Here is a 21,263-nt window from a genome sequence, read left to right on the forward strand (position 1 = left end):
AGTAGGCTCTCAATTGTATATAAACCTTAAGAGGGTTCTGTTGGGTCTGGGGAGATTTGCAGACATATTATAAGTACCTGACTGCTTTGCTATCTCTGGGGACACAAACTCTGTTGTGTTCGAGGTAAGCTTTTCTTTGCTTCCTTTTATGCTCTCTGTACCAGTTGAGACCAGGGGGAAAGTAGTTGTTTTCAGGAAACTCATAACACCCTTCATTTTGTGTGATTGAGTTTTGGGGCTACATTTACAGTATAGAGGCAGGGTTTTAGTGGACATTTGATGTTTATAATTCAGTTGCTTGGCCTTAGGACTGAGACTTTAAAGCTTCTCCTCAGCCATTTGACACCCTTAGGTATGTTGGGCCACAGATAAGCTCTTCAGGGTTAGTGTTCTTTCCAGGGAGATGGCGAGGACCCTCCTCATTTTATTCATTCTGATTCTCAGGTACCAGCTGGAACTAAAGGATGACTACATCGCTAGAACAAATAAACTCCTGGAAGAGGAAAGGAAGAATAGAGGTGATGTGGATGGCTGGCTTATTTCTGTTCTGATAGAGGTTATTAGCCTTCTAAGGTGCATCTGTTTCATATTTTGGTTTTTGTTTTCAAGACAGGATCTCTCTGTGTAGCCCTGGCTCACCTGGAACTCACTCTGTAGACCAGAATGGCATCTGACTCAGAGATCCGCCTGCCTCTGCCTCTGGAGTGCTGAGAATAAAGGTGTGTGGCACCACTACCCGGCTTCTCTTGTATATTCTTAAATACAGCTTTTACTTTTTACAAAACTTATTTACATATTTATTTATCAGGAGGAGAATGTGTATGTTTTATATACTGTACATGTAGGTCAGAAGACTTACGGGATTTTTTTTTTTTTTACGATTAGGTCTTTAGCATTGAAATTGGGTTGTCACACTTAGCAACAAATGTTTTTACCCATTAGTCCACCTCACTGGTTCTTCATTTCTTTTTTAAAGACTTATTTTTATTGCATGTGTGTGGGTATTTTGCCTGCACATATGTCTGTGAACCACGTGCATGCAGTACTTCTGGAGTCCGGTAAAGCATGTTCAATTCCTGGAGCTGGAGTTATAGTTTGTTAGCTGCCATAGGGGTGCTTTAAACTGTGAGACAATGTTGAGTAGGTCTCACAGAGTGACCATAAATTATTAAATGTCTTCTGTATTCCATAGGAAATCACTCTTTAATTGGTTTATTTTTATTCCCCAGAAAAAACTACTCATTTGCAAGAAGAGCTCACAGTTATTAATTCAAAAAAGGACGAACTCAGTAAATCTGTAATGCGTATGAAAGAAATTGAGGTAATATTCAAACTTGTTTCTTAAGTTTTCCTAATGACGTGTTAAGGTTAATGCTGTATATTTATTTATATTTCATTGGTAGCAAGTAAAAATTTCTATCACTACATTATTCTCTTACAGATTTTTTAGATAAAGTAAGGTAAAGTTTTTACATGCCACTAATACTATACATTTTTCAGTGGTAGTCTTGTCATGTAATTGACAGAACTAGAACTTTGGGTAATTAAACCAGATTATAGCTAGGTGCAGTACTACACACCTTTAATCCTAGTGCCTAGGAGGTAGGGAGATCTCTTGAGTTCCAGGCCAGCCAGGGCTAAGTGAGACCCTGTCTAAAACAAAGTGAAGTAGATTCTATAGGTTAAATTTATCTTTGTAGCCTTTAGATCTGTGTAGGCTTTCTGATCCAGATCCAGATACATTAGAGTAAGGAAAGTACCTCACAACAATAGATTGTTTCCACCTTTCATCTGTTTATGTTTTCAGAATGTCTTGTTACGTTATGCAGTTGTATTGGTGGCATTTGGGGATTGACTCACCATACACATTGCATTTACCATACACCCTTCCCACACTTCATAGGAGAGATGTCTACTTTTACAGGCTCTGAGCTTCCCCTCCTATCACAAGTGCAGAAGGGATCCTGTTGCAGAGAGCCTGACCTCTGATTGTCACTGTCATTCATTTATGATGCTCAGATTCAGACAGCTTTCCAGCCTTTACTTCTGCAATGCTGTGAAAGTTACTCAGATATAAATTTTCCTTTTTCAATTTTAGGTGGAGCTAGAGTCTGTCAAAACTCAGTTTTTGACAATGTCAAAAGAAAACCACTTGCTGAATGAAAAGGTGAAAGAGATGAATGATTACTCACTACTGAAGGAAGAGAAATTGGAGCTTCAGGCAGAAAATAAATTACTTAAACAGCAACTGGAAGAGAATAGGAAACATCTACACCGTATGTTTTGTTTTGTTTTTATCTGCATGTTTGTTACTTACATTAGGTCAGGATTATAGAACTACTTCATATCTATAAAGGAGGCTTACATTAGGAGAAATCTTTTAATATCCTTACATTGAGGTTGTTTTTTTTGTTTGTTTTGTTTGTTTGTTTGCTTGCTTGCTATTGCTTAATTAGGAGTTTAAATGTAAGTAATATTTGTTAAATAACTGCCTCTGTGGGTGTTTTCAGTGTTCATTATCTCTGCTGTTGCCTTTCTTGAGCCAGTAAGCACTTGGAACAAGGCAGAGAGAGGAGGTTGAATTTGTAATTATTTCTATTCCTAACCTTGGCCTCCAGTCTGGGCTGCCTATTTACTGTGCCCTTCAGCCAAGAGCACTCATAGTCCTTGCTGGAGCCCTCCCATCAGTGTTGTGTGCTTCTGCCTACTCGTTGTATCTTTGGAAGTTTCTTCCTCTTCTAAACCCCTAGTGTTAAAGGAACACTAACACTGAAGCCCTGTTTCAACTATACTGTCCTTTATGATTGCCCTACATAAGATACACTTTATTAATGAGGCTTTTGGGTGACCCAAATGGAGACTACTATCAGCCTTATTTCTGGATCCTAACTGCCGTGGGTTGCTGTTCAGATGAGATGAAATCAGGGACAGGCATCAACAGGTGACAACTGGAGAGCTCTGTCTTAAAATACCTTCTGCATGTGGTAGAGCGAAAAGATAGGCTATTGGGTTAATTTAAGAATTTGAAAGAATTTTTTTTGTCTTAGAGGGCTCCTGGAGGAATAAAGTTATATTAACATACATTAAATTGTTTTGTTCTGAAATTTTTGAATCAGTATTATTCTTAGGCCATTTAATAGGATTAGTAGAATAGTAATGTAGAATATTAATTGCATGAGTACAATGAAAGAAAACTGTTTTAAACCCTCTCTAGGTTTTTTTAATGAAATAGGCAAAATTAAGATTGATAATGACTAGAATTTTTTTTCTTAAAACTTCTTAGGCCTAACTCAGCCACCTCCTGAGCTTTTGGTTTTTCCAAAAGAATTACAGAAAGCAGAAAATGTTATAGCACTGGAGCACAAGGAGTTTGAAGCCCAGAAGCAAGCTCTGCAAAAACAACTGCAGAGTGAAGTGAGTATTGTTATTTATTGGTGTTGGTATTATGCCAGTCTCCTTTGTAGTAGTTACAGAAACCTACACATGTCATACCAGTGAAAATCAGATTGAATTGCATACACAGAATTCTTCCCCCAAAGGGGCCTTTCTCATGTGAGAAAAACTTCTGATGATTCTGAGTTAATATTCCTAATAATAATAGCACTGAATGGAAAGCAAATTCATGTAGACCTAAACTTCTCAGAGGACCTGGTAATTCCTATTATGAATTATGGTTTTTGGCTTATACACATCCACTGTGTCTCTAAGTTCTGCCTGCGAGCAGTACTAGAGTTAACTGTTTTGGGATTTAAAGTGAAAAGGGAAGGAGTGGGTGGTTGCACACACATTTAATCCCAGCACTCAGGAGACAGAGGCAGGTAGAACTCTGTGAGCTCTAGGACAGCCAGAGCTTCATAGAAAGACCCTGTCTCAATACATCAAAACTTGTTTGGTGATAAACTTGTTTGGGTGGTGTTTTAATAAAGGTCATCCTATGTATTGTTGGTGCAAAAGCTTTTTAGAATTGGAAAAACAAAGAATATAAGTATAGTCGGGCATGGTGGTACATACCTTTAATTCCAGCACCTGGGAGGCAGAAGCAGGTAGATTTCTGTGAATTCAAGGCCAGACTAATCTACAAAGTGAGTTCCAGGACAGCCAGGTCTATATACGGAGAAACCCTGTATCAAAAAATAAAAAAATTAAAGAAAATAAAAAAAATACAAATATAAATTTATACCCAATAAAAGAGATTTTCTTTTTGAAGCAAGCTATAATTCTTCTTTGGATCTTTTTCAGATTGAACATTCTACACAGCTAAAGGCCCGGATATTAGAATATGAAACTTCTGTTAAAAGGTTAACTGTTCAGGTTGCTGATTTAAAGTCACAACTAGTACAAACTCAGACAGGTTGGAGACTTCTTTTAAAAAAATAAACTGTTTATTAAGTGTGTGTGTGTGTGTGTGTGTGTGTGTGTGTGTGTGAGAGAGAGAGAGAGAGAGAGAGAGAGTGAGAGAGAGAGCTTACCAGAACACTGGCACTCAGGTGGGGGTCATAGACCTTTTCAAGAATTGGTTCTCTGCTTCTACCTTGCTGAGGAGTAAAGCTTTTGTTCTGGTGTCTCCACTACCTACACCAGGCTACCTAACCTGTGAACTACCTGCCCATTGTCCTGCTATTCCTCCATCTTGCCATAGGAATGCAGATATTTGCTACTACACTCAGATTCTTTATTTAAATCTTTGGATATTTCATGAATGAAAAGAGTACATCTTGATCATATCTGCCCTACTGCCTCTTTCCAGCTTTTCCTTCTCATCATTACATCCTTTCAGCTTTAATCCTCTTTATTTTCCATATAACCCTCTGAGTCAAGTTTGTGTTGCTCATATGTACATAGTTGTGAGGTCATTCCCTGGGGCAACCTGTCAATGCCACTGCCCCAAAACAAATCTCAATCTTCTCACAGCATGTATTAACTGCCAATTGCCCATCAGCTCTGAGTGCCCTAACCACGACCCCCAGTGCTGGAATTTTTTTACTGGCTTATTCTTGTGCAGATAAGCTTTAGTTACTCTGAGTTCACAGGTACAACAGCTATGTCATGTCCAGAAAGCAATCTTTTATAGCACTTGTCCCCATTTTCTAGGTCTTACATGCTTTTCAAACCCTCTTCCTTGATGTTCCCTGGGCCTCTTGGAGGGGTTGATAGAGATGCCCCACCCTTGGCACTTTGAACATTTAGAAGTGTCAGCATTTAACCATTATCCACTGCAATAAGAAACTCCTCTACCAAGGTTGGGAGCAGAACCACTTTATGTTTATATATTTAGATAACCATTTAGCCAAACAACATCATAAGATTTTCCTTTGTACCTATGATTTCTCTACGCGTGTTTTTTGTTCTTTGGTGTTTGTTTGTTTTTTGGTTTGTTTGAGACAGGGTCCCCTCTATATAACCCTGGCTATCCTAGACTTATTTTGTAGACCATGACGGTCTCAAACTCACAGAGATCCACCTGCCTCTGCCTCTTGAATGCTGGGATTAAAGGCTGTGTGCCAACAAATCCTGGCTACTCATAAATTTTTTGATGTTTATTTTTTGAAAATTTATTATTTTCATTTTTTATGTATAGGAACATTTTACCTTTTTTGTGTTATATATACCATGTGCATTCCTGGTACTTATTGTAGGCCACGAGGACATCGGATTGTCTAGAATTTGAGCCATAAAAAGTTAAAAGTTGTGGGTACTTGGAACTGAACTTGGTCCTCTGAAAGAGCAGCCAGTGTTCTTAACTACTGAGCCATTTCTCCAGCCTCGTACTCATGGGTTTTGACGTTTACAGTAGCAGGCTTGAACTCTATCCAGTAGAGAAAGCCTTAAATACAATCACAAGAACAGTTGCTTACTCCCATAAATAGTCTTGCTACTATTGTACCAGTAGGTATTCAGTTCTTTTTTTTTATGTGGTTTCCAGGGATCAAAAACAGTTTTTTACAGCAATCACTTTTACCACTGAGCCATTTCCCTGGCTTCAAGAGACAATTTTAACTTGTATGTATGTGTGTGTAAGTTTCAGGCAGTTGTGGAAATACAATAATTGTAATCTATTAACCACTCTGTAGTAACTGTATTAGGGAGATGCTACAGAAAGAAAAACCATACTATAAATGAAATTTTCTTTCTTAGGAATAATATCTACTGAGTCATCAGCTACTTACCATCATAGATACTCTAAACAAGACAAGTGTGGGGGTGACACAAATGTTCCTGAATTTGTCTTTTAATTATTTTTTCCTGTGATATTTGTTGTATGTGTATGTTGTCGGGGGTGCATATTTAGGTTCAAGTATGACTTACAAGAGGGAATCTGCTCTCTTCTTCCATAATATGGGTCCCTGGGATTGAACTAAAATATTTGGTTTCAAGTGTTTGTACCTTCTGGATATCTTACTGCTTCCTTTCTCCCAACTCAGTGCTTGCTTTCATTTTTTGTGTGACCCTGATAAGCTAACTTCATGTAACAATCCTTTACAAACATGAGGCTTTCTCATGTTTCTCATGCTTCCTCATGTTTCTATATAGTCCTTCGCACTATAAATACATAAGAGAAGCAGGATAGCTAGGTGCAAAGAACAGTACTTTCAGAATTGAAGACCTGCTTTTATTTTGGTCATCAGGTGAGGTTTGATTTTGGATATGACACTTTAGAACTTCCTCATGTTCATTTATGATGAAGATAATGATGCCTACTAGGCCACAGTGAGCAAACATGAAACAGATATAGGTTATACGGAAGTCACTCGGACACGAGTTACTGCTAGTGATTCATTACTGTTTTTACTGTGGATGTCTCTCTTCCTCCTGCTTCATGAAAAGAGATGAAAAGCTGGAATGCTTTTTTGCTTCATTTGCCTTTGGGCCCAGTGTGTATTAGTTTAGCTTGTTTCTCATCCTTCTTTGAGTTTTCCTCAGTTACTGCTTGTTCTCTTCTCTTTCAGTCTCCTGCTCCTTCTACCTCTACTAGTTTTATATCTAGGGCTTTACTCATTCTAAACTCTTCAAGTTTCTCATTTTATGCTAGCAGTTGTTCGTGAGATTTTACCCCAAGCTAGGGCCGTCCTGAAGTCCTCCACATTCATGGGCATAGCCCACTGTACGCATGTCTTTGTAGCATCATAAGGAGCTGTTGCAGGGTAAGAGGCTGATAGGAAATTTATGTTAGGAAATTTTGGCAGCTCTAGCAATTGCTGACCATGTGACCTCCACCTCTGAAAGACCCCATTCCCTCTCCCAGCAGATAGCAGTGAGACTCCCTGGCCAGGTTATTTGACACTTGGGCTTCGTGGGGACACTCATTATATGCAGTCAAGTGTTTAAATAGTACAAGGAATTATATGAAAGAAGGTGGAGTTAGTATGACCTGGAGAGGACAAGGGCTCCACAAGGACCAAATATATCTGGGCACAGGGGTCTTTTCTGAGACTGTTTCTCCAACCAAGGACTAGAGATGGATATAACCTAGAACCCCTGCTCGGATATAGCCCATGGCAGCTCAGTATTGGAGTGGGATCCCTAGTTAGGGGAACAGGGACTATCTCTGACATGAACTCAATGTCTGGTTCTTTGACCTTCCCCCCCCAAGGGAGGAGCAGCCTTGCTAGGCCACAGAGGAGGCCACATTGCAACCACTCCTGAAGAGACCTGATAAGCTAGGATCAGATGGAAAGGGAGGAGGACCTCCCTCATCAGTGGACGTAGAAAGGGACAGGGAGGAGATGAGAGAGGGAAGGTGGGATTGGGAGGGAATGAGGAGGGGACTACATCTGGGATACAAAGTGAATAAACTGTAACTAATATATATAAAAAAGAAAGATTTATTAAACGGGTTTGCTACAGTTCAGATCTGGCTAGACTTTGTAACCAGTAAGTTACATATTTTCACATCTCAGACATAGGTATCACAGACTCAAGTGTAACAGATTGTGAAGTTATCATGTTTGTAAAGGATTGTTACATGAAGTTAGCTTTCAGTAAATGTTAATGGTTATCACTATGGCTCCAGACAGTTTGATGTGTCAGCTTGTTCTTACTACTTTAAAAAACATTCTTAAGTATAATTTAATTTTATTCACAGCTTTTTCTCTTCATTTCTCAAATTTTCTTTTTGTGACCTACAGCCCTAGAGAATGAAGTATTCCGAAATCCAAAGCCGTCTCTGACCCTTCATTCCCTGAGTGGCCTAGTGAGTGGCAAGATGGCGCCCCACAGTGGGGATACAAGTAGGAAATTGTTGAATGTGCCCCTTGAACAAAACAAGGTTAGAGCAGATGCAGTTATGTCAAGGGTCCCATCCTATGCAAATACAGCAACGGAGGCTAGTTCCCCAGACTCTGACCTTGAATTTGTAGCCAGTAGTACTAAAGCCAAAGTAAGAGAGCTAGAGCAAGAGGCTGAACGCTTGGAAAAGGCATTCAGAAGTTACCATCGAAGAGTTACTAGGAATCCTTCTATGAATCCTCAGCCAGCAAGGAGTCCTTCATCACTAGGAGTTCACAGAAGCAGAGCTTCCGCTTCCATGGATAGACATGTTCCTGCAGAGGACAGAATTGTCTCTGAACAGCCTCTTGTGGACATGGTGAAGGAAGATAAGAGTGATGTGTCCAGAGCGTTCATGGACAGTGTAGTTTCATGGCCACGCAGGACCTCTTCCTCCACACACCTGTCCTCTACACCCCATCCAAAACTGAGAAGAAGTCTTGAGAATGAAATGCACCTGGAAGGTAAGCCATTGTCCAGAGAGTTGTGACATAGATATTTTAGATTTGGGCAGAATACTCAGTAGTCAGCCTCAGGGAGCCTGCTTTAGCTGTGGTGGCTGTTCTCATCCTTCCATACCCTGGTCAACAGTGGTAGCCCTCCCATGTCACAGGGTTGCTGTGGGAGTCTGCAGCATAAAGGGTGTTAAGGTCTAGAGTTCCCTTAGCACACAGAAATGTTAAAAGAGCAACATGGCCTTTGTCTTGCTGCTGCTTAGATTTGTATATTCCATGTTACTTCTACAGTTTGATTTTGGTGTTTGAATCACTGTGTTTGTAGATCTCATACATCAAGCCTGGCTTTTTGCAAGCATGCCATAGGATTCATTTTCAAATTAATAGAGCTTTTAAAAAACCTCTTTGATATCTTCTCTATTTGTTTGTAATATCCTTGCCCTCATTCTTTCTACCTCTTAGGTTTGGGTGGATTTCATGTTGCTTGCAGCAGCCCTTGTCTTGAGAGAGTAGCTGGGTCACGTACTGCTTCCTCTAGTCCTTGTCCTGACAGAACAACAGCCCAGCCGCCACAAGTTCCATTTAGGCACAGCTTCTCTGGTCCTTTCTCCAGTGTTCCAGAGCCAAATACCCGGTAAGTTATTTTTTTCATCAGCTTTTGTTGAATCATGCTACTGACCTGCTATTTTGTTTGACCTTTACTCCTTTTGCTTTTTTTAAAGGCAATGTTAAAGATCATGTGGCAAACTGGAATTTACAGTTATATTGTAAAGTCATTTGTGATCTTTGAAAGTCATTTGAATTTTAAGGGAGAGTGTATGATAATTGTGTAGATTAACATCTTCGTGGGTCTGTTAATGGATTTGGTTCATAAAGACAGACAAATATATTTAAACTTTGTCAGACAAAATAAATTGGGCTCATTTTGAAAGCTGGAGAAATTTCACACATCAAAATGGCATTTAAAAATATGCTTTGAGGGCCAGGTGGTGGTGGCAGCACACATTTTTAGTCCCAGCACTCAGGAGGCAGAGGCAGAGGCAGATGGATCTCTGAGTTTAAGGCCAGCCGGGTCTATACAGTGAGTTCCAGGACAGCCAGGGCTATATACACAGATCCTGTCTTAAAAACAAGCACACAAACAACAAAAACAAAACAAAGTTTTGGCATTTAAATAATAAACAAGGTTTCAGTTTATATGTCATTGAAACATTCTGAGGTAATGGTGGACTCTAGGGTATGACTGTGAAAATAGGAAGATGTAAGACTAGGCCATTAGGTCACCTGGGCAGTGATTCACAGGCAAGACCACAACAGGATATTCTAAATCCCTACTTGTGGGCTCCAGTTGGGCACCTAATGTTTATGAGTGCTATCTGTTAATACGTGAAAACTGCTATGTGTGTCTACCATGTTTCTAGGGCATAGATAGATAGATAGATAGATAGATAGATTGCACTTGATTTAATTTTCACATAGGCTCGTTTGCTATGTACCTCAGGCTCACTTCAAACTTGTCGTGGTCCTCTGCTTGACTGCTTCTTGAACCCTGAGGCAACAACAGGCATGAGTCCCCATGCCTAGCTTGTATTGAATTTTCTCATGAAAACAAAAAAGAACATCAGAACTCATAGTATGTAGTGTCAGCACACTTTGACACATAGGTTGGCTTATAGACTTGCATCTTCAGCTGGTGTATGCTGATGGCATATGGAATTTGTGTTAGGAAAATGATCAGTGGTTACTGGAAAACTACCCTAGGAATAGTATTGAGAGTACACTATTCTTTGTTAATTGCAGCAATATTTACTTAGGGTCATGGGGTGGTAACAAGGGAGGTAGCTGAGTAAATATTGATTAGTTGCCAAGAACAATGCCTGGTGGCAGGCTCTGTCTTCTGGAGCCATTCTCTCTGCCACCACAAACACTTTTCTTTTTATCTTTCTTCTCTTTTAAAATGTATTGAAATAGAAAGTAAGATCTCATGCATGCTTGGGCAAGCGTTATTTATTTTTTTTAATGTGTATGGGTGTTTTGCCTTCATGTATGTCTGTGTACCACACATGTGCCTAGTGCCTACAGAGCCTGGAAGGAGGTGTCAGATCCCCTGGAACTGGAGTTACACGCTGTTATGAGAAGCCATGTGGGTGCTGGGAATTGCACCCATGTCCTCTGGAAGAACAGCTAGTGTTCTTAACCAATGAGCCATCTCTGTAGCACCTAGAGTCATTTTTTACAAGCCAATGAAAAATGAATATCAGAGCCAACCATGCCTGCTAATGCCTATAATTCCTACATTCAGGAAGCTGGGATAGGAGAATTCCCAGGAGTTTACGGTTAGTCTGGGCTACATAATTCTAGGCCAACCACAGAGAACCTGTCTCCAAATAAGTAAAACAAACAAACGAAGCAAAAGGTTTTGTTTTAATTATTTTTAGCAACCAGAAAACTTGTGTCACCTATTCTTTTGGCTTTTTATGTTACTAAACCATTATATTCATGTATTTTCTTCTTACAATCCAGCTTTTATCAGAGACAAACTGAAACTCAAGACAAAAGTGAACTTTCAAATGTGGACAAGCAATCTTTGAAAGATAAGGAGGAGTATAAACCATCTTTCAGATGTAAGTTTTGAATTTTAGGTTTTGTGTGTATATATGTGCGCCTTGGCACCTGTGTGGATGTCAGAGGGAAACTTACGATGTCATATCTCAACTTCTGCCCTATTTAAGGCAGGGTAGAGATTTTTTCCATCTTGGCCTTCCATCACAATTCAGTCATGCTGGGATTACAGACACTCACTATCACGACCCTGTTTACGTGGATTCTGGGGATTCTAACTCAGGTGCTTCCTCCTGCAAAGCGAGCACTTTACTCATGGAGCCAGTCTCCCTAGCCATATAGCAATTTTTAAAAATTTTATTTTTATATGTTGAGGTGTTTTGCTTGCCTGTATATCTGTGTGCCTTGTGCCCATTGTGGCCAGAAGAGGGTGTCAGATTCCATGGAACTGGAATTACAGATGGTTGTTAGCTGCCATGAGAGTGCTGGGGGTTGGGAATTGAACTTGGGCCCTCCTTGAGAGCAGCCAGTGCTCTTCTTACTGATGAGCCATCTCTTCATGCCCCCACTCCAACCTTAACACACACACACATCAGCTTTTATAAGCAAAAAATGTAGGAAAGCTTTCTTTTAGCAAGAGTTGTATTTTGGGACAGTTCTGTTTTGTGATATGGTACAGATACATTGCTTTATTTTTCTTTTTAAAATAATGTATTATAGCCAGGTATGGTGGTACACACCTTTGATTCCAGCACTCAGGGAACCAGTGGCAGGCGGATCGTTGTAAGTTCAAGGCTATCCCTGGTCTACAAAGCAAGTCCAGAACAGCCAAGGCTACACAGAGAAACCCTGCCTCGGGAAAAAAAAATATTGTGTGTGCGCGCACATGTATGTATGTGTATCTGTACCATAGCACATGTGGAGATCAGAAAACAACTTTCATGACTCAGTTCTCTTGTTTCACCTTGTGAGTCCTAGGCATTAAACTCAGGTAGTCAAACTTAGTGGGAGGAACTTCTACTTGCTGAGCCATCTTGCCAGTCTTGCTTTGTTTCTCTGTCACGAAAAATTAGGTTGCATTTGCATTTTCTTTGGAAAAAAAAAATGGTATAGCTCATAGTTTCCAAGTTAAAGCTAAGGCCATAAAGTGAATCTTTAATATTTCAAGATTGGGGTTTCTTTAATTTTAAAAAGGTTTTCATCATTCAATCTTTTTCCTTTTTTTTTTGGAATATGAAGATAATTTCTTTGAGTTATATTGTTCCTGTTGATTCTTTAGACTTAGCAAGCTTTATTTTTACTGATAGAATGGAGATGAAAGAATAGTCAAATGATGGGCTGAGATGATGACCCAATCTATAAAGTGAACCCCCATAAAAAAAAAAAAAAGCTGGGTGAGTGTTGCACTTGGGAGGTGGAGGCAGAAAGTTGCTTGGGAACTCACTGGCCAGCCAGCCTAGCCAACTCAGTGCACTTTCAGATTGAGTGATAGACTCTGTTACAAAAAATAAGGTGGAAAATAGCTGAGGAAGACACTGAGCATTGACCTGGCCTCCACCTGGCACCCACCTTTAATTCCAGTACTCAACTCAGCCGGATCACTGTGAGCTCTAGGCCAGCCTGCTCACAAATTGAGTCCAGGACAGCCAAGGCTACACAGAGCAACCCTGTCTCAAAAAAAGAAAAAAGATGAGAATCAAGAAAGTGGTATCCTGGGTATAGTCTTGCCTTGGACTGTATTATCTTGCTTTATAAGTATAATAAGGATATAGGGTTCGTTTACCTCTGAGACTCTTTCTAGCTTGAGAATTCTTTACATTTGTATATAACCTATCATTTGGACTTGTAAACTTATATTATCAAATCTGAAAGAAATCAAATTTTGCATAGTTAAATGAGAAGGCTTAGTAAATATTGTGAAAAAATTTTTAACATGACAGTTAATATGACTTTCTTAAATCATTAGTTTCGTTTTATTCTTTGAGAATTTTGTACAATGTATTTTGATCATAACCACTGCCTACTCCCCCTCAAACTCCTTCCTGACTCCCTGCCATGTCCCCTCCCAACTTCATAACCCACTGAGTATGGACATTCATATGTGCATGGGTATATGATCAGCCACTAGAGCAGGGGTAACCCAGCAGGAGCTTCCTCCTTTAAAAACAAACAAACAAACAAAAAAAAAAAACCTGATTCTCCTGACCGAAGTAGGTTCAGCTACCAAAGGTCCTCAGTTAAGTGGTGGGGCTTCATGAGCCCCTCTTTCAGTTATTGACATTTAGATTGAATTCAAATATTTTTATTAGCAAACCAAATGGATTCTGTTACTGGATTGATTTTCCTATTGAGTAATGAATACAGTTTTGTAAGCAAATTGATTCTTTAAAACAAAGAAACTTGAGAGCTGAGCATTTTTTAGATGGTTGGACTTAGAGCCCTGTAGGAAATGACCACCAGTTGCTTTTAGTTCAGTTTTGATAGTCCATGATTAGATCTGTCCCCCACCACTCTCCAGCTCCCAACCACTCCCTGACCTCTATGCTGCATAGCGCTCCCTTCACTTGCTACTGTTATTAAGGACTTGAGGAACAATTAATTGCACCTTATGTGGACACAGGGAACAAGCCAGAACAGTTTGAAGCAGAAGCACTCCACCCTGCTGGTGACACGTGTGCCGTAGATGTTGTTGCAGCTACTTTGTCTTCTAGACCCATTTCATGTGACTACCCAAGTAAGTGGTTCTTTTCTTAAACCAACAGTGAACAATAGACATGTATTGTGTGTTGAGCTCTGTGTGCTGTAACATATTTCCTAGATCACTTCTATTATTACATTTGTTTATTATTTGAGGTTTTTCTTTCTTTTTTTCTTTTGGTATCTGTCTGTGTATGTGCATGAGTATGCAAGTACCGTGGGAATGCCAGAAGAGGGCATTGGATTCTTTGGAACAAGAGCTATAGGCAGTTGTGAGCTGTCTGGTGATGGGTTCTGGGAACCAAATGCTAGTCCTCTGGAAGAGTAGCAACCACATTTAACCCCTGAGTCATCTCTCCAGGCCCCAACATTAGTTGTTTCTTTGCTTGTCTGTTTTTTGTTTGTTTGTTTTGTGGAAGTCAAAGAACTTGTGGAAGTAAGTTCTCATGGATCAAACTCGGGTTTGTAGCAAGTGCCTTTACCTGCTGAGCCATCTCTCTGGCTCTGTACAACATTTATAGGCATATTCTGAGGCTTTGTGTGTGATATATCATTTTTTTTCCTTAAGGTTCATTTATTTATTATGTATACAGTGTTCTGCCTTCATGTAAACCTGCATGCCAGAAGAGGGCACCAGATCTCATTAAAGGTTGTGAGCCACCTTTTGGTTGCTGGGAACTGAACTAAGGACATCTGGAAGAGCACTGGCTGCTCTTAACCTCTGAGCCATTTCTCCATCCCCTTACCCCCTTCTAAAGATTTATTATTTATGCAGTATTCTGTACTGCATGTGTGTCTGCAGGCCAGAAGAAGGCACAAGATCTCATTATAGATGGTTATGAGCCACCATGTGATTCCTAGGAATTGAACTCAGAAGAGAACACACATCTCATTATAGATGGTTATGAACAACCATGTGGTGGCTGGGAATTGAACTCAGGACCTTTGGAAGAACAGTCAATGCTCTTAACTTCTGAGCCATCTTTCTAGCCTGGTATTATCATTCTAAATGGTATACTGAAGGAGTTCTCCCTATGTGAATATGTGCAAACTGCTAAGGAAAACCTCTGGGAGGAAGACTTCTCAATAGTCTTTTTTTAAAATGTTGACTTGGTCACAGCCAGACAGAGCAACTACACTTCTCTTCTGCAAAAACTGTTCCATAAGGAACTTATATCATCTTTAAAAATTGTGGTAAATACTAGAAGTATGGTCAACCCCACTGTATATCTTTAATATTGTAACAATTTAGTATTTATTGTTTTAATTGCTTCATTTATGTCATAAATTAGGATAGAAAAATTTTGTATTTCCTTCTTCATCAAAGTTGATATTATTACATTGTCACTTGAAGAAAGTGGTCATCAGACTTTTGCCTGGTCCATGCTTGTCTCTCTTCTTCAGCTTATTTACTTCTCCTTCAGGTGTTAGAGGAAGCAGAGAGCAGAACTGAGAGGAGCTTTGTGCTTTGTTCCAGCCCAGTCAACAGCCAGGTCCTTTTCTTCTCAGCCTCAAACTTGAAAGTCTTTCTTTCAAGTCTTATTTAAAGCTGCCTCTTAGTGCTGACCAAACAGGAATGCCATCATCACCCACACACAACATACTCAAAGCCTCTCCATAGAAGTTTCTTGCTTTAAGCCACAGTACTCAGGAAGATGAGTAATTAATGAGACCAAGAGATTTTTATTATACTTAGTCCTGAGTAAGTGTGCTTTGGAAGACAATTCATTTGGAAGACCAAAGCAAGCACCTTCTCTCTGTTGGGTACTTGCCTAAGGACTGTGTGAAATCAGTGAGTCAAACCAAGCTCCTATCTTCATGGAGAGTCTGGCATAAGGGAGTGGGGCAATGAAGGTATATAGCAGCCATGTTCACAGACCTGAGGGAGGTAGCCAAAATAATAGCTAAGGGAAATCAGTGAGTAGCTAGATGTTCTGCCTTGAGATAGGAGACTACATTCATGGCATTTGAAATAATTAGTAAGCAGATGGTTGTTTTAGTCACTTAGGAAATTTTTATATAGTCATCCCTGCCTCTTCATCTAGACATAAAAAAGGTAAAAATGTAGTATTTGCATGTGCTTCTGGTCTTGGATTTGGTGTCCAAGGAAGTGTCTATATAATGATGCTACTTCCTGTCTCTTTCCTCCTCCCCCTTCTCATCCTGCTCTGTTTCCTCTTTTTTTTTCTTACCTCCTCTTCCTCCTCCCTTTTTTCTTTCTTCCTTTTCCTTTATCTCTTTATTTTGTTATTGCTACTCCCTGTGGGAACATAGAACCATTTGAAGTAACCTGTCTTCCACTGGCAAGGAGGGAAAGGGGGGTTGTACCTATGGAAGTAAGCGTGAGCCTCTGATATTTAAATTTTATGACAAACATAGATGGATAGACAGACAGACAGATAAACAGACAGAAAGAGATCTGTGTAGTCATTCTCTTTCAGTAAGGCTGACTCCATTCCCACTATGCATCTGGGACAAAGCACAACACAAGAGCCTGAAGTTCTCCGGTGAGCTCGTGACACTGCTGGTGATTAGCATTGTTTGGGTGAAAAAATGTAGGTCATGGGCCAGAACTGAAAGAATGCCCAACATCATCATCTGTGAAACTGACACTTAAGTAAACCTTTGAAGGGTAGGGACCTGTGCCAAGAATGAAAGAGAATAGACAAGTAATTAAAACATGGGTCTTGCTACAAAGAAATAGAAATGGGGAAAAATAAGCACACATGATTTTTTTAGAAAGAAGGTATAACATACTGGCAAGTAATGTGCTGGTATGTTTTTATAGCACTTGGAGGTCAAGGAGACCTTCACAGAGGAATTGTATAATCACACAAGCTTAGTGGCTCATTGGATATGGGATAAACTGTGTTGCCTGGGGTGCCCTTGAATTTGTTGACCCAGCTTTTTGAGTTGCTATCACTATAGTTGTGTATGTCCACCTAGACAAAGATAATGAAAGAACCAGCATAACTTTGGGAGGAGGCTAGCATTGTGGGACTTTTCCATGCCTGTGACAGAAAGCCCATTAAAGACATGGTTGTGAGGCTGAAGAGAATGGAAATGAAGAAAGACATGGAAATGATTAGAGTTCAAAGTGATCCCTATGGTCTGGAGAGCTGGCTCAGTGTTTAAGAGCACTGATTGTTCTTCTAGAAGACCCAGGTTCATTTCCCATCACAGTTCCCATCACAACTGTCTGTAGCTCCAGTCCTAAGGATCCGATGTCCTCTTCTTTGCCTTCTCTGGCATTGCATACATATCGTACACACATAAACAGGCAGGCAAAACACCTGTACACATAAAATAAAAATGGGGGAAAAAAGATGGTCGCTAGAAAGACCCAGCATTAATACAGAGGCACCTAAGTACTGGTATAGCTAGAGTAGTGACAAGAGGATGAAGGGAAAGAGGGAGTTCTGTTCTGCTTGTGGGTAGGAATGATTTGAGCATCTTTATAAAAGTAGGGTGAAATTGTTTTGTAAGCCCTATTTAAGAGTAATGGTTCTGAAGATAGGGGAAGAATTGTACAAATGTGAAGAATTTGCAATGCAGGATTTGCTATGGAGAGGCTGAAGCAGGGAGAGAAAAAAAGGGTGAAGACAATATGGCATAAAGGGAAGACAGTTGGGGTTATTCGTGATATAATGGCTTATATCCATCTCCGGAAAATAAAAGTGTAGGTGTATTGCTAGGGGTGAGTCTGTGAGCTGGAAGACAATAAAAATAGGAACAGCTTATAGCAGGTTATCAGAATCAGTGGAAAATCAAGCAGGCCTGCAGAAGACTAAATTTGAAAAATCTGATGCTGGTAGCTACTCTCTCTATTTTCTGTCCTATTAGGTGCTGATCAGAGCCAAACTGGAGAACAAAAAGAACAGCAGCTATGGGAACTCCACCTGAAAGAACGGAGGCAGAGGGAAGAACAAAGGCAGAATGAACATCAAGAGTCTCTAGAGAGGGAAAGAAGAGAGCTGGAAAAGCTGGAACAGGAGAGGGTAATGTGTCACTTATATCTCTGTATAAGTTTCTCCCGTGGACACTTTCAGCAGGTACCTTGAGCTCAAGCATGTTTGCCAGTAGTGCTGTGAGCCCAGAGAAGCAGCAGGTAACCTCAAAGGCATTCTTTCTCCTCTCCTGTTTTGCTTGCCTTCTGAGCATCTTGGTTTTGATAAGACTTTCCATGTATTCTCATCTGTTATGTTACTTCTTTCTGACATCCACTCCAGCAGAACCAGGCAGCTGGAAGAGCGAGGGTAGGGAGTCACATCTAGTCACTCCACACATCTTTTAGGCACACACATCTTCTTTGTCTACCTCCCTTTTGGCCTGTCTTGTTCTGATTTTAGTGCTAGGCAGATGTATTACTCTGGCCAAATAATATGACTTAGAGGTGTGTTTTTGGCCTCCTGGTTAATCCCTTTCTTCCTTGAAATGACATGTTTGTCTGTCTGATAGCAGTGACTTCAATTTAAACAGACATTTCTCTGGTATGCAATTTGTGCTTCCAGTATAAGGATCAAATTAGTATGATTTTTAAAGACTGAGAAGCTTTTAAAACATGTTCATGTATTTTCTATTTTGGCACTGGTCTGTTTATAGAGGATTATTGAAGAATCACTGAAGATTGAGATGGAAGAAGAATTAGAAAAGAGTGTTCAAGAACAGAAAGACAAATCAGCTTATGGTGAAAATCCTTTAGAGAAATACATGAAAATCATCCAGCAGAGACAGGAACACTCAAGTGCAGATAAGGTACTTGTGCTATGGATAGCAATCTGGGGTGGCAGAGGAGAGGGAGGTCACTGGGAGACTTATTCCAATACCTTGGGAAGTGTGTTTTCTATTAGAGACAAAAAGGTTAAAGACTAGAAGGTGAATACTTGAAATAGAACCAAGATTCTTTTAAATATATACACTGTTGACAAAATTTCAGCCTTAGTTTAGGTAAAACATTCAAGAGACTCTGATTTGTCATTTTGTACCAGATGGGATGTCTTATTTGAAAACAAGCAGTAGTTCTTTATCATTGAGTTATGGATTGTGAATCATTTTTCTGTCTGAATTATGAATATTGAAAATGCATGCTATGGATTTTTTTATACGCTTGCTGAATTTTAAAGAGGCTTTTTATAGGATCTTATATGTTTCCAAAATAATTATTAGAGAAATCAGTGGACTGATTCTTGGCCTTCCCGCTAAACTCAAGTGTAAAAGCTTCTTTTTCATGAAATTATTAACTCTTCAAAATTCTTCTTTTTCCATCCTTTGTCAGAGCTCAAAAAAATCAGAAAGAGAATTTTCACTAGTGGACACGATAGCACCTAGTGACAAAGATGAAAGGTATGGTTTCCTTCAAACGTGTCCCTCAAGCAGATCATTACTGCTCATTTTGTCAGTTAAAAATGATCAGATGGTTAGGTTTGCCTTAAAGAATTACTGAATCAGTAAAAGTTACTGACTTCTGAAAGTTGGGCATAGTGGTATAGGCTGGTAATTCTAGCACTGAGGAGCCTGAAGCAGGAAGGTCAAGAGTTTGATGCTAGCTTGGGCTACATAGTGAGACTCAAATGAATTTAAAATGAATGGGAATTAGTTCAGTTAGTAGAGTGTGGAACCCAGGTGGAAATCCCTGGGTTCAATCCCCAACTCCTCATAGACAGCATGGATCTGCATGCTTATAATTCCACCTAGGTGGAAGCAGGAGGGATAGAATCTCAAGTCAGTTTTGCTTACATAGTTTGGGCCCAGCCATAGACACAGGAGACACTTCAGTAAAAAACAAACAAACAAAAAACAAAGCAAAAAAGAAAACACACTGGCTTTAAAAATGTCCATTGTGATTTGACTTGTGAAATTGCCCCAATACTAACTATACTATAGGCAGAAACCCTACATAGAAGGAATAGGAACATTATGAACATCTAGATGTTGGCATGAATTTGCTAAATATCTAATTTTTTCTCTTTAGTTCTCCAGGCTTTTCTCGTGAAGAAACAGATGATGTCTGGTAATCACATTAGCTGTCTAGCTTCTCACAAGAAGTTGTATAATATGAATTCTTATTTTTCTGGAATTAAAATTGTCAATAAAAACTTGGTTTGTAGTGTTTTTTAAACATGGTTTTATTTTGATACCATAATATATGAAACAACAGTTAACAGTTGAATCCTTCCTCCACCCCTTTTATTTTTTGAGACAGGATCTCTCTGTAGCTCTGGCTGGCCTTGAGCTCACACAGATTTGCCTGTTCCTTTTAAGGCATGCGTCACCACAGAAGGTCTCTGTAACCTTATCTTTAACAGTGGAATTTATTCACTACAGTAAAATAACACTCCCCTCTCTGGTTTTGTCAAATAGTTACAGCTATTTGAAAACTTTATCTTATCAGGCTCCAGGCCTACATTTGCTAAGTTTAAGCTGTGTACCTCCTGCTCCACACTTGCCCTATGATGTGTAGAACCATCCTCCCTGTACAGTTTTCTCCCTGGACATGAACACAGATTTTGTTGTTGTAATGTTTGTAATATTTTGCCGCCTGCAGTGGTTAAATGTGTAGGTCCTCCAATACTCATACTCATATGTTGAAACCATACTGTGATGGTGTTAGGAGGTGGGCCTCTAGCGGATGATTAAAGCATGAAAGCAGACCCTCCTGAATAGAAGGAGTGACCTTATTATTTGCCTCTCACCTTTTGGAGAGACAGCAGTCATCCCATTTAGAAGTACTAAGAACTTGACCACTGTATAAGTACAAGGCAAGGCCTGACCCTCACCAGTCACTGAACTTGCCAGCCATTTGTTACTGAACTTCTCAGTCTCTAGAACTATAAAAACAAACAAAGCCCCCAAATTTCTTTATAAACTACAAGGTCTAAGATTTTTGGTACCAGGAGTAAATCAACATCTTTACTGTAGAATCCTTGATCCTTATTTATAATGGATGGACTTGTTGAATTTTTTTAAGTATGCAGGTTTCTCCTATAACTTTGACGACAACCTTTTTTTCCTCTCAAGACAGGGTTTCTCTGTCTAGTAGCCCTGGTTGTCTTGGAACTCACTTTGTAGACTGAGTTTGAGGCTTCTGCCTCTATCTCCCGAGTGCTGGGACTAATGATATGCATCACCACCACCTGGCTCATTTTCCTCTTCTAAAACATTTTACAAGAGGTAACTGGAAAAACCTGTGCCTTCTGGAGGTTGCTGTTAGATGGCTTAATTATTGGTGGTCAGTTAAGACTTGACAGTCAATTAAGATTACTTGTGATTTTGTTAAACCACTAG

At 39.7% G+C, this 21,263-nt stretch overlaps 1 protein-coding gene across 5 annotated transcripts in view; it reads left to right on the plus strand.

Moving 5' to 3' along the window:
- The window catches only part of Ofd1 (OFD1 centriole and centriolar satellite protein), a 40,011-nt gene extending 19,937 nt beyond the window's left edge, over positions 1 to 20,074 (plus strand). For all 5 annotated transcript variants that reach the window (XM_021655615.2, XM_021655614.2, XM_021655617.2 and 2 more), the window contains 13 exons: positions 445 to 518; positions 1,230 to 1,321; positions 2,099 to 2,276; positions 3,284 to 3,414; positions 4,240 to 4,351; positions 8,127 to 8,729; positions 9,183 to 9,354; positions 11,244 to 11,344; positions 13,903 to 14,016; positions 17,823 to 17,977; positions 18,582 to 18,734; positions 19,255 to 19,322; positions 19,951 to 20,074. In XM_021655615.2, the coding sequence (XP_021511290.2) occupies positions 445 to 518; positions 1,230 to 1,321; positions 2,099 to 2,276; positions 3,284 to 3,414; positions 4,240 to 4,351; positions 8,127 to 8,729; positions 9,183 to 9,354; positions 11,244 to 11,344; positions 13,903 to 14,016; positions 17,823 to 17,977; positions 18,582 to 18,734; positions 19,255 to 19,322; positions 19,951 to 19,993 (1,996 nt within the window). In that variant the 3' untranslated portion in view covers positions 19,994 to 20,074. The remainder of the gene's footprint in view (positions 1 to 444; positions 519 to 1,229; positions 1,322 to 2,098; positions 2,277 to 3,283; positions 3,415 to 4,239; positions 4,352 to 8,126; positions 8,730 to 9,182; positions 9,355 to 11,243; positions 11,345 to 13,902; positions 14,017 to 17,822; positions 17,978 to 18,581; positions 18,735 to 19,254; positions 19,323 to 19,950) is intronic.
- The last annotated feature ends 1,189 nt before the right edge of the window (positions 20,075 to 21,263 follow it).

The sequence above is a fragment of the Meriones unguiculatus genome, chromosome X (genome assembly GCF_030254825.1).
Source record: "Meriones unguiculatus strain TT.TT164.6M chromosome X, Bangor_MerUng_6.1, whole genome shotgun sequence".
Taxonomy (NCBI): domain Eukaryota; kingdom Metazoa; phylum Chordata; class Mammalia; order Rodentia; family Muridae; genus Meriones; species Meriones unguiculatus.